This window comes from Rhinoderma darwinii, chromosome 1 (genome assembly GCF_050947455.1).
Source record: "Rhinoderma darwinii isolate aRhiDar2 chromosome 1, aRhiDar2.hap1, whole genome shotgun sequence".
Lineage (NCBI taxonomy): Eukaryota > Metazoa > Chordata > Amphibia > Anura > Rhinodermatidae > Rhinoderma > Rhinoderma darwinii.
In genome coordinates, this window is record NC_134687.1 from 461054811 (window position 1) to 461073645 (window position 18835).

Sequence of the window (18835 nt, forward strand, 5' to 3'; positions counted from 1 at the left end):
GTTATGACTTGGGGGTTTGTTTTACTATTTGACCTCAGAGCCCTGCAATTGTGGGCCAATGCTGTGAAAATACCAAACTAGGCCTCAAATGCGCATGTTGCTCTTCACTTCTGAGCCGTGTCATATGTCCAGGAAAATGATAAATGCCTTGAGAGGTGTAGTTTCTAAAACTGGGTCAATTCTTGGGGGCTTCCACTGTACTCTGGTACCTCAGGGTTTTGCAAATGAGACATGGCGCCCAAAAACCAAATCAGCAAAAGCTGCATGCCAAATAGCGCTCCTGCTTTTCTGAGCCCTGCCGTATGTCCAAACAGCAGTTTATGACCACATGGAGAAGTTGCTTTACAAATTTTGGGGTGCTTTTTCTCCTTTATCCCTTTGTGGAAATGAAAAAAATCCAACATTTTAGTGTAAAAAATGTTGATATTCATTTTCTCGGCCTAATTCCACTAGATTCAGCAAAAAACTTGTGGGGTCTAAATGCACACTATACCCCTCGATAAATTCTTTGAGGGCTTTAGTTTCCAAAATGGGGTAATTTTTGGGGGATTTCCACTGTTTTTGTCCCCCAGGGGCTTTGCAAATGCGACATGACACCCAAAAACTATTCCAGCAATGCATGAGCCTCAATAGACAAATAGCACTCCTGCCTTTCTGAGCCCTGCCGTGTGTCCAAACAGCAGTATATTACCACATATGTGGTACTACCGTAATCAGGAGAAACTGCTTTATTCCTGACTCTCTATGTCGCCGCTGTCTCTATTCCTCCCGGTGATCATGTGACTGGTCACATGATCACCGGGTGCCGTTACTGACAGACTGCTGCTCGGTCTAACTAGACCCAGCACAGCCCTATTAGTGACAATCGTCACTATGAGAGGGCTGATTTCCCCTGTAACTGGGGCTGCTGTGCAGCTCCAGTTACAGTGGAAAAACATGGTGTAAAAGACAGAAAAAAAATATATAAAGTTCCCCAAAGGTCTTCTTTGACCTTTGGGGGACAGAACATAGTAATAAAAAAATAATAACGTAAAGTGCAAAAAAAATTAAATAATAAATACACATAAAATACCCACCCCAAAAAAATACCGTTCCCCCCGCCAATCATTGTTGTAACGCTAGCGCTGACCCAATTACCCTAATATAGACATGTAATATATAAAAATTTACGGTAGACAATGACGATCACAAATAAAAGGTATATTTTAGGGTAAAACTATGTTATTACCCAAAAAAAAATAGCTGAAACGTAAAAAAGCTTATTTTTTTACTATTATTTTCAAACTTTATGAAAGAAAATTCTAAAATGGCAAAAAAGGTGTGTATAAAAATGATAAAAAATGAAACCAGCATTGTCTACGGAAAAAAACATCGCAAAAATCACGTAGTTAGCCCAACAAATAAAAAAGTTATAGCCATTTAACTAACACGTGCTAAAAATGGCTAAACGGTGTCTGGTCCTGAAGGAGCAAAATAGCCCGGTCCTGAACTGGATAAGATCTTCTGGGGTCCTGTATCTAAGCCTACATTGTTAGGGTATGTTCACACGAGGGCGTCCATAACGGCTGAAATTACGGGGATGTTTCCGCCTGTTTTTTTTTAAGCGGAAACAGCGTAGCAAAACTTGTAAAAAACGGCCCGAAAATGCATACCATTGATTTCAATGGGAGGCGTCGGCGTCTTTTTCCCGCGAGCAGTAAAACTGCCTCGTGGGAAAAAGAAGCGACATGCTCCATCTTCGGGCGTTTACGCCTCTGACCTCCCATTGACTTCAATGGGAGGCAGAGAAAGCGTATTTCCGTTGTTTTATGCCCGCGGCGCTCAATTGCCGTGGGCGAAAAACACCACGGAAAACGAAGCGAAAAACGCAGCAAAAAAAGCCGCAAAAACAACGCCAAAAAGGCTACGATAAATGCCGCGAAAAACATCGCAAATAAAGCCGCGAAAAAAGAGGCAAAGAACGCCACGAAAAACGACAGGAAAAACGCCACGAAAGACGCAACGAAAAACGTAGAAAAAAAACCGCAAACAACGACGCATAAAAAGACGCGAAAAACGACGCAAAAAAGGCTACGATAAACGCCACGGAAAACGTTGCGAAAAACATCGCGGAAAAAGACGCGAAAAAAGCCGCAAACAAAGAGGCAAAGAACGCCGCGAAAAACAACTGGGAAAACGCCACGAAAGACGCAACGAAAAACGCAGCAAAAATAGCCGCAAACAACGATGCAAAAAAAGAAACGATAAACGATGCGAAAAAGGCTATGATAAACGCAACGGAAAACACAGCAAAAAAAGACGCAAACAAACAAGCAAAAAACGCCAAGATAAACGAAGCGAAAAACGGGCCGAACAAAGCGGCAAACAAAACCGCAAACAGTGCACAAAAAACTCCGGGAAAAATGACACAAAAATCAACGTGCAGGGAGAGGTAAATCTGCCGCAAACTTCAAGACGGAATTTTGAGGCAGATATTCCTCCGGCAAAAAAACTCAGTGTGAACAAAGCCTTAGTGGAGAGAGACATGAGATAGAAGAGGGTGGACGAGGGTTGGGGTGGACGAGGGTTGGGGTAGACACGAAGAGGTTTATAGACCTGAAAAGAGAAATAAAACATAAATGTGAAAAACATAATGGGGGGAGAACATTTGCTCATCATCCTTCAAGAATGTCAGCAAGGAGACAAGTCCAGTGAAGGAGGTCAGCGGGAGGAGCAAGGACAGCTCACATGAACTCTTGGAAGGTACGTGCACGCTCATTGCAGCCTGCAATAAGCGTGCACGTGAAAAAAGTTTCATAACAAGGAAAGATCAACAAACCAGAGCTGAACTGCATGTAAACAAACTGTGCTAAATTCAAAGAAGAAATGTGCTAAGTAGAATTTTTATTTTAAATAATGCTTTATTTAGGTTGTCTGTATAAGGGGTAATGTATGACACAGTTTTTGAAAACATTTTGGTATCTCGGACAACCCCTTTAATTCAAAGAAATTAAGCAAAAAAACTGTGAGATCAAAATGCTCACTATACCCCTAGATTAATTACTTTGGTGTGTAGTTTCCTAAATGGTGTTTAGGCACCACAAGACCTTTTTAAACCTGACATGGTGCCTAAAATATTTTCTAATAGAAAGGAGGCCTGAAAAACCACTAGGTGCTCCTTTGCTTCGGAGGCCTGTGCTTCAGTCCAGTAGCACACTAGGACCACATGTGGAATATTTCTAAAAACTGAAGAATCTGGTTAATAAATATTGAGTTGCATTTCTCTGGTAAAACCTGTGATACAGAAAAAAAATGTATTACAAATTAATTTCTGCAACAAAAAAAACAAAACTAAATTTGTAAATTTCACCTCCACTTTGCTTTAATTTCTGTGAAACGCCTAAAGGGTTAAGACACGACCATGAATGCTGTTTTGAATACTTTGAGGGGTGCCATTTTTAAAATGGGGTGACTTATGTGGACTTTCTAATATATAAGGCCCTGAAAGCCACTTCACAACTGAACTGGTACCTGAAAAAATAGCCTTTTGAATTTTGCTTTCAAATGTAAAAAATTGCTTCTAAAGTTCTAAGCCTTGTGACGTCCTAGAAAAATAAAACGACGTCCAAAAAATGCTGCAAACATAAAGTAGACATATGGGAATGTAAACTAGTAACTATTTTGTGTGGTATTACTATCTGTCTTACAAGCAGATACATTTAAATTTAGAAAAATTCAAATTTTTCCAAATTTTCTCTAAATTTTGTTTTTTTTTCAGAAATAAATATTACATTTATCGATCATATTTTTTTATTAACATAAAGTACAATATGTCACGAGAAAACAATCTCAGAATCGCTTGGATAAGTAAAAGAATTCCCAAGTAATTACCACATAACGTGACACGTCAGATTTAAAAAAATAGGATGTGTCCACAAGGCCAAAACTGGCTGTGTCTCCAAGGAGTTAACTCTAATTGCCCTTTTACATGGGCCAATGATCGGGGAAACACTTGTTCCCAATCATTGCCATGTGTAAACATGGCAGCGATCAACCAATGAACAAGCAAATGCTCATTCATCGGCTGATTGAATCTTTTATGCCGCCATGAAAATGGTTTGGTAGCAAATCTCCCAGTGTGAACAGGAGATTTGCTGCTAACAAGATGCAAATATATGGGGATGAACAATCGTAGTAAAGATCGTTCGTCCCCATACTAAACATCATTGCTCCATTTGAATGGAGCATATTAGCAATAATCAATAAGCTGCATTGTTAATCGGCGCTAATTCATAGTTTGTTTTACACAAGTGAATATCTGCCCATGTAAAACCATCTTAAAGAACCACTCCAGGTTTTCTTTTTTTTTATCATTAGGTACCTATCCCCCCAATGCTCAGCGAGCATTACCTTATTACGACTCCGTTTATGGGTTCCGCCTGAGCTTTCCGTCAGGGCAACCCATGAACGGAATCCAAACTGAAACAAATTAAACAAATGGAAACCACAGGTTTCCATTTGCATCATGATTGATTTCAATGGTGACGGATCGGTTGCAAATGTTTTCCGTTTGTCACCGTTGTGTAAGGGTTCTGCCGTTTTGAAAGAATCAATAGCGTAGTCGACTGCGAAATTCATTCCATCAAAATGACAGAACCCTTACACAATGGCGATGAATGGAAACTATTTGCACCGGATCTGTCACCATTGAAATCAATGGTGATGCAAGCGTCATGTCAAAGGTCAGTGCACAAATTATCGGATCATGCAAAGTCAAGATAAGCCGGGTCAAACCCAGGAAATCACAGAGAACAACAGGGAATCTTACCACCAGAGTTAAGAAACAGGCAAGGAATTCCAGATGCATTTCTCCTTTAGGGTCTCCAGCATCTGACATTATCTACTGTGGCCGGGCCTTCCTGCAGAGGAGAGAGCTGTGGCATTGCCATAGCAATGGGACGCCACAGCTCTGAATTCATCATAGCAAGGGTCAGCAGAACCGACGAGCACCCCACCAAGCAGACAGAGTGCTGCGAGCAGTTGTGCAAGGTTGCAACCCCCAACAAAGTGTATAATGAATAAACCCTGGACATCGTTAGTTCTTTAAAGGGGAAAGCCACTCAAAAATATATGTTAGTGTCAGTTAATCGCATTACAGAGTAAGGGCAGATTCAGACGAACGTTGCGTTTTTGCGCGCGCAAACAACGCGGCGTTTTGCGCGCGCAAAAACCACATGACAGCTGCGTGTGTCATCCGTGTATGATGCGCGGCTGCGTGATTTTCGCGCAGCCGCCATCATAGAGATGAGGCTAGTCGACGCCCGTCACTGTCCAAGGTGCTGAAAGAGCTAACTGATCGGCAGTAACTCTTTCAGCACCCTCGACAGTGAATGCCGAACACAATATCGAGAAACCTGTTAAAAAAAAAGAAAAAGTTCGTACTTACCGAGAACTTCCCTCCCGGCCGTTGCCTTGGTGACGCGTCCTTGGTGACGCGCCTCTCTTGACATCGGGCCCCACCTCCCTGGATGACGCGGCAGTCCATGTGACCGCTGCAGCCTGCGCTTGGCCTGTGATTGGCTGGAGCTGTCACTTGGACTGAATTGTCATCCCGGGAGGTCAGACTGGAGGAAGAAGCCGGGAGTTATCGGTAAGTCAGAACTTCGGGTTTTTTTTACACGTTCATGTATATTGGGATCGGAAGTCACTGTCCATGGTGCTGAAACAGTTTAACTCTTTCAGCACCCTGGACAGTGATTATCTCCTGACGTCGCGTACCGGAATTTTTTTTGCCGGGTTCGGCCAAAACTAGTTCGGCCGAACCCGGTGAAGTTCGGTTCGGTTGTCCGGGTTCGCTCATCTCAAAGACACTCCGTTTGGATGTTTGGAAACAGAAAAGCACGTGGTGCTTTTCTGTTTACATTCATCCTTTTGACAGCTGGTGCGCTGTTTCAGTCGGTTCGCACGGAAGTGCTTCCGTGCGACCTGCGTGGTTTTCACGCACCCATTGACTTCAATGGGTGCGTGATGCGCGAAATACGCGGAGATATTGAGCATGTCGCGCTTTTTGCGCAGCTGACAAACGCTGCGCAAAAAGCACGGACTGTCTGTACTGCCCCATAGACTTGTATTGGTCTGTGCGTGGCGCGTGAAAACCACACGGCCCGCACGGACCCAATACACGTTCGTGTGAATCCCCCCTAACTTAGCTGGTACTACCAAAACCCCATTGGCACCATTAATACATTTTCATCAATGAAAATCTTTGACACAACAGACTACCATTGATTTCAATGACCCTTTCCTTATCTTTGTATTAAGAAAGAGGCTTGGAAGAGATATTGCGTAGCAAATGCACCATGTTAAGCAGGCAAATATTAATGTAAAACCATAAAACTAATTACAGATAATAAATATAAATATTTTTCTTTGTAATAAGATTATTTGTATTACCTCTTTGTAGTCTTAAACTGTAATATGTTTGTTATTTCAGCTACGTAACAGTAAAGCAACAGGTTATTGCTTGGATCAAGGTTCTGAAGATGACAACAAAGCCATTTTGTACCCTTGCCATGGCATGTCCTCACAGGTAAACAATGTAAACCTCTGCTCCCCCAACTGCTATGCTCCTCTTGGTATCTGTATACTGAACATAAGTTCCATGCAAGTGCACATTAGCTAAGGAGCACAGTTTACTTCACAATAACACTGCAACAATTACTAGAATGCCAGTCCAATTTTACAAACAAAGCACATTCATATAAATATAAATATCAGATTTATTCCCCATTACTGTCTCAGAAGAACAATTGGTGCTTTAGATCACTTTCACACTACAAAAACAGGCTTACTGTCTTCCTATGAAATTGTCCATACTGGGTGTGTTTGATATGCGTTTCAAGCTGCATCCAGATGCTACATGAATTTGAATGAGATTCGTAAAAATCTCATTAAACTTTTGAAAACCCACACACTTGTCAGTGTTTTGTTTTTTTTGTGTTTTTTTAATGCAGCATACCCTATTTGTTGCAATCTGTCAGTGTTTTGCCCTATTGACTTGTGGGAAATCCACAGCATTGAAAACAGAATGTAAAAAGTATGAAGTTGAACTGCACCAAAATGCAAAGTCTGAACTTGGCCTGAATGATCAGGAACCTCTTTAGTAACTAAAAAGTTGGTCTTCAGTAACACAGCAAGTAAAGATGCAGAGGAGAAGAGGATCATATTACAGCCTTGCTCCCTAAGCCTGTGCGTGAGAGTTTGCAGTGAGAGGGGAGAAAGAGCAGCTGATTGGTCAGGTCACTAAGCACATCTCTCCAGCTCCATAACAGGAAGAGCCCTCCCCCCAGCCCCCTCCACCAAGTAGCACAGTTATAATAAAAAAAAGTTACATTTACAGTAATACACATCATGTCTGGCTTTACTGAATCTAATACATGTCTACAGCTGCCTAGGCACAAGCATCCTTTAAGCTTACTTTAGTACAAAATGTTCTCAATCATCATATGCCTCATGCAAGCTTAAAGGGGTTTTCCAATCCTTTTTTTTTTTTTTTTAAATCAATGCAATGTTCCTCTATTAATATATTAGTGCACTCTGACTATCTTTTTCTTGATAATAAATGGTTTTAGTAACATAACTCCCTATTGTTTACCTTGAGAGGTTTGTTTTGCTCAGTAAGTTCATTCCTCTTCTCTTCCTGTGTTTCTCCTCCCTGCATGCACTGCTCTAGTCCCAGCATGCAATGTGCATGCAGCAGTGCACTTGCTCCGCCTACTACACCCAGCTCTACTAACTTCTGCAATCTCAGTCTTCATTTTGGTGCTCTCATTCTATTACTGATAGCACAAGCTGAAATCACTGGATATCTGCGTTTTTAACCTCTTAACGCCGAAGGGCGGATATATCAGTCCTCTGCAGCTGCTAGTTCGCGCAGGAGGAGGGATATATCCATCCTGTGATCGCGCGGGTACTGCCAGTGTACCCACACGATCAGCGGCAGGAGCACGGCTGTTATACACAGCCTGGCTCCTGCTGCAACTGCGGGAATCGAAGCGCGCTCCGATTCCGGCAGTTTAACCCATTAAATGCCGCTGTCAATAGTGACAGCGGCATCTAATGTGTTTGACAGAGGGAGGGAGCTCCCTCTGTTTTATACTGACAGGCAATAATGCTTTGGTATACGAAGTATACCAAAGCATTATATATGCGATCGGCACATCGCATAGTGAAGTCCCATGGTGGGACTAAAAAAAAAATGTCAATCCGTTAAATAAAGTTGGTGAAAAAACAAAAAAAAAATTACAGTGAAATACTTTTTTAAAGTAAAAGTGTCAAAACAAAATCACACATACACATATATGGTATCCCCGCGATCGTAACCACTTGAACAATAAAATTAACACATTAATTAAACCGCTGGATGAACGGCGTCCAAAAAAACAACGGCAAAATTCGCTCTTTTCTCCCATTCCCACCATAAAAAATTAAATAAAAATTAATCTAAGTCCTATGTACCCCAAAATAGTACTAATGAAAACTACACATTGTCCCGCAAAAATCAAGCCCACGTACGGCCACATAGACGGAAAAATAAAACCGTTACGGCTCTTGGAATGCGGTGATGCAAAAACAAGTAATTTTTTTCTAAAAGGGTTTTTATTGTGCAAACGTAGGAAAACATAAAACCTTTACATATTTGGTATCCCCGTAACCGTGCCGAGCCATAGAATAAAGTTAACATGTTATTTACGCTGCATAGTAAACGGCGTAAATTTATAACGTGAAAATCAATACTGGAATAGCGGCTTATTTTCAATTCTCTCCTAAAATAAAGTTAATAAAAGTTAATCAATATATTATATGCACCTAAAAATGGTACAATTACAAAATACAACTCGTCCCGCAAAAAACAAGCCCTTATACGGCTATGTCGACGGAATAAAAAAAAAGTTATGACTCTTGGAATGCGACCGTGAAAAAACAAAAATAATCCTTGGTCATTAACGTGCAAAATGGCCCGGTCATTAAGGGGTTAAACGGTTTGAAGAGGTCTTGTGGTACCAAAACAGTGGAAACCCCCAAAAGGTGCCCCCATTTTGGAAACTAGACCCCTTGAGGAATTCATTGTAGTTTTCTTGGGGTGCACGCGGCTTTTTGATCAGTTTTTATTCTATTTTTAAGTGGCGTGGTGACTAAAAAAACAGCAATTCTACTATTGTTTTTTTATTCTATTTTTGTTACAGCGTTCACCGTGCGCTATAAATGACATATTCACTTTATTCTGCGGGGCGATACGATTAGGGCTCATTTACACGAGCGTGTTATACATCCGTGCAACGCGCGTCGCAGGGACCTATGTTAGTCTATGGGGCCGTGCAGCCAGGTGCGTGATTTTCACGCAGCGTATGTCCGCTGCGTGAAGCGCACGACGTCCTATATTTGTGCGCTGTTCGCACATCACGCACCCATTGAAGTCAATGGGTGCGTGAAAACCACGCATGTGGCACGGAAGCAATTCCGTGGGACGCGTGTGATTCGCGCAACAGCACTGTAAAGGATGAATGAAAACAGAAAAGCACCACGTTCTTTTCTGTTTACAAACATCCAAACGGAGTGTCATAATGATGGCGGCTGCGCGAAAACCATGCAGCCGCGCATCATAAAGGGCTGACACACGGAGCTGTTAATTGCCTTTTGCGCACGCAAAACGCCGCGCTTTTTGCTTGCACAAAATGCACACGCTCGTGTAAACTCGGCCTTACGGTGACACCAGATGTTTATAGTTCTTTTATGTCTTATGGCGTTTGCACAATAAAATACGTTTTGTAAAAAATCATTCACTTTTTGTGTTCCCTTATTCTAAGAGCAAGAACTTTATTATTTTTCCATCAATAAAGCCGTGCGAGGACTTATTTTTTGCGTAACGAACTGTAGTTTCGATCAGGACCATTTTTCGGTACATGCGACTTTTTGATCTATTTTTAATAAATTTTTTGGGAGGTGAAGTGACCAAACAATTGTGATTTTGGTACGGTTTATTATTATTTTCTTTTACGGCGTTCACCGCGCGGGATAAATAACGAAATAATTTTGTAGTTCAGGCCGTTACGGACGCGGCGATACCAATTATGTATATTTTATTTATTTATATATTTTTATTAATAAAAAAGGACTGATAAGGGAAAAAAAGGGGATTTTTTTTAACTTTTATTTTCTTATTTTTACACATCTTTTTTTTTTACTTTATTACTTTGTCCCACAAGGGGACTTGAGGGCAGGAGGCTCTGATCGCTATTCTAATACAATGCACTACATGCGTAGTGCAGTGTATTAGAACTGTCAGCTATTCACTGACAGCAAGCATAGTGGGTCCTGACTTTGTCAGGACCCATTAGGCTTCCGTCGATGGCATAGCCGGACGCCATTGTTTGGTGTCCGGTTGCCATAGTAACCATCGCCGGCCGCTATCGTGTAGCAGGCCGACGATGGTAACTTAACCCCTAAAAAGCCGCGATCTCTATTGAACGCGGCTTTTAAGGGGTTAGACAGCGGGGACACAGCGATCGGTCCCCGCTGTAGGAGCTGCGGCAGCTGCTGTACGAGACAGCAGCTGTCACAGCTCCTGCACCTGTCTGGAAGACGGCCGGAACGGCCGTTATTCCCGCAACTTCGTATTCCGTCGGTAATTTATAAGGGGTTATAATTTCACAGAGCATGCGCGGTGGAGTGTGTTAACCACGCATGCTCTGAGATAAAGAAGCACGTGGTACGGTTACGTCATTTGTGACGTAACCGTACAGTGTGAAAGCCGGAAACCGGAAGCAAGGCAGAAGACTAAATGGACGGGTCTGCACAGGAAGTGCAGATTTTGCTTCACTAAGGGGGCGGTGACGGAGGAGGATATACGACGCTACAGCCATCTGATGAAACGTAAGTACATTGTAAAGTTATATCATTTTCATTGTTTTATTTAAATAAATGTAATTTTTTAGTTCCGGAATACCCCTTTAATAAATACTTTACATTTAAGGAGATGTAAAACTTAATAAAAAGGATTATACTTTATTCAGGTAATAAAAAGATATGTGTATTTATGTAATTAAGACATGAAAGACACCAAGTCGAGCTTATCAGCGTCTATAAAAAAATATTATTTCCCTAATTTATTGTCCCAACGCATCTTAATAGTGTTTCCTGTCTGTTTAATTATATTTCTATATTTACCCAAGCATAAATTCTCCTATTACCAACAGCAACACTACCATATAAATTTAAGATAACGCTCAGCTAAACACTTTGTATACATAATGGTTATTTGTGAGCGTCGTCTTCTCAGCAAAGATATTTCTAACTGCTGTTTATTTTTCTTTTTGTAAATACATTCCGGGTGACAAATGCTGGCGAGATATTATTTGCAAATTTAGAGTATTTCTTTTGACAGAGTGGAAAAGTTTAACTATTTATTTTCAAATATAAATATTCGTGGAATTTAAAATGACCTTCTGATACATATTGTGGTCCTCAAAACTAACTATTGCTAGCACAAGTCAAAAACAGGATAAAAATCCCTGTCAACCTTGAGTGGCGAAACACACTCATCAGACTCCCACCATAATCCCTTCTTGAGCACACAGCTCAGTCAGTCAGTGACTCATTTATCTTGATTGATCCACTCCACTTGTTCTTCAGCCCAGATTTCCTTAAGATCTTGGTCCGTATGCATTGCTCAAGGATTACTAAGCTGTTCAACTTTGTATTGTCTTTTTCCGTTCACCCACAAAGCATAAATCAGTGGCACATACTAAAACTACATTTTCAAACTCATGTTTGTTTTTTTTAAATGTGTGTGAGAAATAAAAACATGAATGTTTTCCAGTTGTGTGATTTATTCTGGGTTTGGGGCTTTAGAGAGATCCCACTTTAGCTTGTTTCTGAATATTTGTTCAAATGAAATGTATTCTTCATATTATTATAATTTCAAGCACAAATATGAATGGAAGGAATATAAGTAGGATAACATAATAGGAGGTGTAGCACTCTCCTATTTTATATTTGATTTAGGCTCTGTGCACTTTGGAGTTACATCAGCATCTGTCTTTATGGTATTTTTTATTGCAAGAATAGCCCAGTATTCAGCACACTTGCTGTTAAAAAAACTGGAAACCGAGTGGACCACATAAAGTCAATACCGTCTGTCAAGATCCGTTTGAATCCATCAGAATATGGATTCATTACAATGGCCTTGGCTCAGTTATAAACAGAAGCCATGTCACTATTGTGAATACAGCCTTATATTTAATGTATAAGTATTTACTGCATTGTGCTTCTGCTGGTAGAAGAGGAAGACAGTCTGTTAGGACTTGCAAAAGGTAGACTCAAATGTAATGTCCGTTTATGCAACAACCTAACTTGGTATCTGTATATAAAATAATGCCTGCAAAACCAGTATTATGCAGCTGCACTTTGCAGTTGGCCAAGCAGCTGATTTTGAGTTGAGCACTCTAGTTTACCAACTAAAACAATACCAGAATTACCCATCCAAAAAATGTTGCATCCATACAGATTCATAGATATATATGTGTGTGTGTGTGTGTGTGTGTGTGTGTATGGCATAGATGCAGCATTTTTGAATGGGTAATTATTTATATATATATATATATATATATATATATATATATATATATATATATATATATATATATATATATAGCAGTGTTGTCCCATATGAAAATTGAATAATGGTTATTGAAATTTAAACCTAAATAAGTTAGGAGGTATGACTTGTTCGCTGAAAATGAAGAGAAGTTAGATTCCAGAGTTGTTTTCTTTCCAATTATCAACAGTCTCAGCTCTGCATTAATGCACTAACTGAAAGTGTCAGGTGTCACCACATGAAAGTGTCAGGTGTCACCACATTACACAGTCTGTGTCGTATGCTTTCTACCGAGTTACTCCCTACTGTCAGAGATATCGAAAACTCAATGGGCTTTCGGGAACGGACATATATACAGGAGTACATTCAATACAGTCAGGAAAAGATGTTTACAGTTTATGTTAGTAGAACATATGGTGAGTAAAAGCAAAGTGATTGTTTAAAACAGCGCAGTGTGTATCTTTGGAGAAATCAATGTTCCCTGGAAGCAATGCTGTACACAGCAGATGAATTGTATATCAAAGACTAGAACCCAGTTTCATTCCATGTCTCAAATAAGACAGTAGTAGAATAGTCAATGACCGATTTTCCTTTTTTTTCATACAGTTGGTACGCTACAGCGCTGAGGGGCTGCTGCAGTTAGGTCCCCTTGGCTCTACTGCCTTCTTACCCGATACAAAATGTCTCATTGACGATGGCAAAGGGAGAACCCCTACTCTAAAGAAATGTGATGATATCCCAAGACCAACTCAGAAACTCTGGGATTTCACTCAGGTAAGGAGTTGCTAAATGTGAAAGCTATAATTTCAGTATAGCCAAATATTGAAAAATAGATCAGAGACACAAATGACAGATCAGGGACACATTACATAAATGATGGAGACGTATGACTTAAGTCAGGGACACACATAACATAGATCAGGGATACACATGATATAGATCAGATACACACATGACAGATCAGGGACACGTATGACATAGATCAGAGACATACATAACATAGATCAGGCAAACACGAGAGATCAGGGACACATATGACATATATGATGAGCACACATTACATAAATCAGACATGATTAATCTGCCTCACATCTGTATTATAATTTAGTAATTACTATATTGAAACACACAAAAAAATATTTTCCGAATAAGAAATATGCACCAGAATGTAGAGATGTGTACGTAATGTTCAAATTGTACTTTGTGATTATGTCAGAAGAATGTGTTTTGATTGCTCTCTCTTCTTACCTAATCTAGTCCTAGTCCCTTAAACTGCCTATTATGTTCATTAACCTTCACTACTACTGATTTTTAAATGAAGAGAAATAATATGATCTTTATGCAGTCTCTCAGGCACCTACCATATATTTAGTAGGCCCATGTGGTAGAGGGAATAGAATACTAATTGGAACCCGTGCATTAACACTTATGTGAAAGAAAGGGCACCATGTTGGGAACCAGTTTGCACCTCCTTATCCATTAAATGGGTCCCTTTCACTTATAACTGACACTTCAATAGCTCTCATGTAGCAGCTGTTAGGAGGCGGGTGGGTGAAAGACAACAGTTGGGTTTTGGCCCCTAATTTGCCTCGATCCCTGACAGCAGTAACACCTGTACTTCCCCTGATGGTGGCCCTGCTTATCGAGGTCTACTAGATTTTGCATTCCATTACCTGTGACAGTCCATTACCAGTGAAAGTCTGTCTATTTGCTTTAATTTCCTCCCATCATAATTCATACCAAAATGTTCTGGCCTAACATCTGGCCTCTTCTACTTTTTATGTACCTTTTATATGTTGAGTAATCCAGAATCTGATGTCAAAGATTATAGACTTTTCTTTCTATTGTGCATACAGAATAGCCCCATTGTCAGCAGGGACACAGGTCGCTGTCTGGAGGTGGAGATGTCCAAGGATGCTAATTTTGGACTGAGACTGGTGGTGCAGAGATGCTCAGGACAGAAATGGATTATAAGAAACTGGATAAAACATGGTCGAAATTGATGGGATGGGATGTTCAATTTAGACATGAGAAACATACAGAGATGCCTTCTTGGTTAAACACAAGAATAGACGACAATTTATACCATCTGCTCATGGACCACTGAACATCACATCATGATAGCCATCCCACTATGTGAATAGGCTGTCATGGATCCTATGTGGAACTACCAAAAGAAAGAGACGGACAGAGCACGTCAAAGTTGGAGGATTACAAGACTGGATAGAGTTTATGTTTGTACTTCAGGAGGGTATAAGTGAAAAGCTTCTTTCTACTGGTAAATTTTATGTTACGGACTGGTGCACAATTCCTACAATGAATGATCATGTGCCTTTTTATTGTACTTCCTATACAACAAAACAGAGCATCCCTCACATCAGCATGTGTGATTAATTGTGCTAAATAATATGTAAATAAGATGCAAATGTAAGTAAGCAATAATCCCCAATGGGCAAGAAATCTATTTGCTGGCATTACCACAACAGTTTGGTAAAAGCATTGTCGTGATCATTGTGCAGGTATGGCTTGGTCTTTTAGAAGCTCTTCATCTGTACCGCTGTTACAACAACGTAACAAATCATATGTATTCCTTTAAATACAATTCATTAATAGGCAAACAATTAAATGACCTGATTATTATATCTGGACAGTAGGTTCTTAAATACCAGGACCTTCATCAGTGTGATGGCTGGATTTACAATAATGTGCTTCATCTGAATGAATCCTTCGATATAAGAAGTCAATATTCTAGTCAATAGTTTTACTTAAATTTAACCTGAAAATAGGAATGAATTTATAAATAGTTTGAAATAAATAAAAAAAAATATATAATATGTTTTGGTGAAATTATCACAGTCTCAACCCATTCATATGAAATGTTGAAATGGCGCTTCCAAAAAAGTAAAAATTATTCTCTGATACGTATTCAATGTGTATTTAGTACTAAGCAGATATTGAATGTTTAGCAGGTAACAGGATCATTTGGTCTACAGTCTTGTCTAAGATTATAAAAGGATCTGCTATTTTCTTTTAAAAGCGCCACCACTCTGGTCCAAAGGCTGTGTCTGGTACTGCAGCTCTGTTCCATTCACTAGAATGGGGATGAGTTCTTACATCAGACGCAGCTCTTGGACAGAAGTGGTGCTGTTTCTGGAGAAAAGCAGACAATTTTTTCTTATTTCAAACAACCCCGTCAGAAAAAGAAAGCCAATTAATTCTGGAAGATTTGGTGTTTTCATAAAAAGATTATAAAAGATAAAACCATATATAAAACCATTTGGCATCACATCAATATTATGTTCATAATTTAAGAATATAGACCATCAGTTCCAACAGAGCTTTACTTGCCTTTAATCAGTTGTCCAATGGAGATTATTGTGTATTAACAAATACAAAGCATTTTACACCTTTTTGGGATCAATCTTGTGATTCATATTGCCTGGACTGATATAAACTAGCTGGAGAGGTTATTTAAAAAAGTATGTTATGTCAGTCACCATTTCAATTCCTAAAATTCTTCACACAATTAAAAATGTCTACTGGAAATTGTGTCATTCAATATTGTATTTGTACGTACAACAACATGACATCTACTTCATAAAAGGGGTTGCATGGTATGGGAAGAAAAGGAAGAAAATGTAAGAATCCTGTCCATCTAGAAAGGGAAACAATTGTGTATGTGTGTGTGTGTGTGTGTGTGTGTGTGTGTATGTGTATATATATATATATATATATATATATATATATATATATACAGTGAAGGAAATAAGTATTTGATCCCTTGCTGATTTTGTAAGTTTGCCCACTGTCAAAGACATGAACAGTCTAGAATTTCTAGGCTAGGTTAATTTTACCAGTGAGAGATAGATTATATATATATTAAAAAAAAGAAAATCACATAGTCAAAATTATATATATTTATTTGCATTGTGCACAGAGAAATACATATTTGATCCCCTACCAACCATTAAGTGTTCAGCCTCCTCCAGACCAGTTACACGCTCCAAATCAACTTGGTACCTGCATTAAAGACAGTTGTCTTAAATGGTCACCTGTATAAAAGACTCCTGTCCACAGACTCAATTAATCAGTCTGAATCTAACCTCTACAACATGGGCAAGACCAAAGAGCTTTCTAAGGATGTCAGGGACAAGATCATAGACCTGCACAAGGCTGGAATGGGCTACAAAACCATAAGTAAGACGCTGGGTGAGAAGGAGGCAACTGTTGGTGCAATAGTAAGAAAATGGAAGACATACAAAATGACTGTCAATCGACATTGATCTGGGGCTCCATGCAAAATCTCACCTCGTGGGGTATCCTTGATCCTGAGGAAGGTGAGAGCTCAGCCGAAAACTACACAGGGGAAACTTGTTAATGATCTCAAGGCAGCTGGGACCACAGTCACCAAGAAAACCATTGGTAACACGTTAGGCCGTAATGGATTAAAATCCTGCAGTGCCCGCAAGGTCCCCCTGCTCAACAAGGCATATGTACAGGCCCGTTTGAAGTTTGCAAATGAACATCTGGATTATTCTGAGAGTGATTGGGAGAAGGTGCTGTGGTCAGATGAGACTAAAATTGAGCTCTTTGGCATTAACTCAACTCGCCGTGTTTGGAGGAAGAGAAATGCTGCCTATGACCCAAAGAACACCGTCCCCACTGTCAAGCATGGAGGTGGAAACATTATGTTTTGGGGGTGTTTCTCTGCTAAGGGCACAGGACTACTTCACCGCATCAATGGGAGAATGGATGGAGCCATGTACCGTCAAATCCTGAGTGACAACCTCCTTCCCTCCACCAGGACATTAAAAATTGCTCGTGGCTGTGTCTTCCAGCACGACAATGACCCGAAACATACAGCCAAGGCAACAAAGGAGTGTCTCAAAAAGAAGCACATTAAGGTCATGGAGTGGCCTAGCCAGTCTCCAGACCTTAATCCCTTCGAAAACTTATGGAGGGAGCTGAAGATCCGAGTTGCCAAGCGACAGCCTCGAAATCTTAATGATTTACAGATGATCTGCAAAGAGGAGTGGGCCAAAATTCCATCTAACATGTGTGCAAACCTCATCATCAACTACAAAAAACGTCTGACTGCTGTGCTTTCCAACAAGGGTTTTGCCACCAAATATTAAGTCTTGTTTGCCAAAGGGATCAAATACTTATTTCTCTGTGCACAATGCAAAAAAATATATATAATGTTGACTATGAGATTTTTTTTTTTTTTTTTATATAATCTATCTCTCACTGGTAAAATTAACCTAGCCTAAAAATTCTAGACTGTTCATGTCCTTGACAGTGGGCAAACTTACAAAATCAGCAAGGGATCAAATACTTATTTCCTTCACTGTATATATATATATATATATATATATATATATATATATATATATATATATAATCCTCTGATCTTCCTTCAGCACCATGCTGATACACACATTACATGAAGTTCTTATAATTATCTTAACTTGGATAGTTATGTATTTCAAGTTTGCATGTCTTGAAGATTTACAGTTTATACAAAGCCAAGTTTCTAATGGCTTTCCAAATGGTAGTGGATCGACAATCGACTCACGCGTTGAATTTAGGCATTGGTCTTACATTAAAGTGATTGCTTGTATCTTGTAAAATTTTGGCATAATTAACTGGATAATACACTTCAAAAATTGTAATTTTCACATCACAACGGAAAGTTACTAAATCTAATACTAATTAAGATTTGCTACTTGGATTTTCTAATAACGTTATAGGGTTTTCCGAGAGTTTAAAAAATTTGCCAAAATGTGATAAAAGAAAAAAAATTACTGATACTTCACTGTTAAATTATTTTTTACATGGCTTGCAGTAATGAAGTGCCCTCCATTCACATGACCGCTGCAACCAATCACTGGCCTCAGCAGTGATGCTTGCATGAGGCTAGTGATTTACTGCAGCGGTCATGGGGATGTTTGGCATTACTGCAGGGCATGTAAACAAAGGCTCAGTTCACACTTGCATTAATGGGGTCCGTAGGGTCTTAAGTATTATTGATGGCAAGAACAGTAGCAACACTATGCTTGCCTTTAAAAATACTAATACTCTGATAAAATTGTGACAGGCTCTATCAAATTAAATGGGGCCCTTTCGGATATTTTGGAAAATGGATCCAGCATAACTGTCATGACTTTAGTATGAACAGAGGCTAATAAGTACAATTATTAT

The 18835-nt window shown here is 39.6% G+C and overlaps 1 protein-coding gene across 1 annotated transcript in view; it reads left to right on the plus strand.

Annotated features, from left to right (window-relative positions):
- Positions 1–16180, plus strand: part of GALNT9 (polypeptide N-acetylgalactosaminyltransferase 9) — a 422479-nt gene extending 406299 nt beyond the window's left edge. Inside the window, exons 9-11 of the mRNA XM_075832874.1 lie at positions 6473–6568; positions 13241–13408; positions 14491–16180. Coding sequence (XP_075688989.1) covers positions 6473–6568; positions 13241–13408; positions 14491–14637 — 411 coding nt within the window. The 3' untranslated portion in view covers positions 14638–16180. The remainder of the gene's footprint in view (positions 1–6472; positions 6569–13240; positions 13409–14490) is intronic.
- The last annotated feature ends 2655 nt before the right edge of the window (positions 16181–18835 follow it).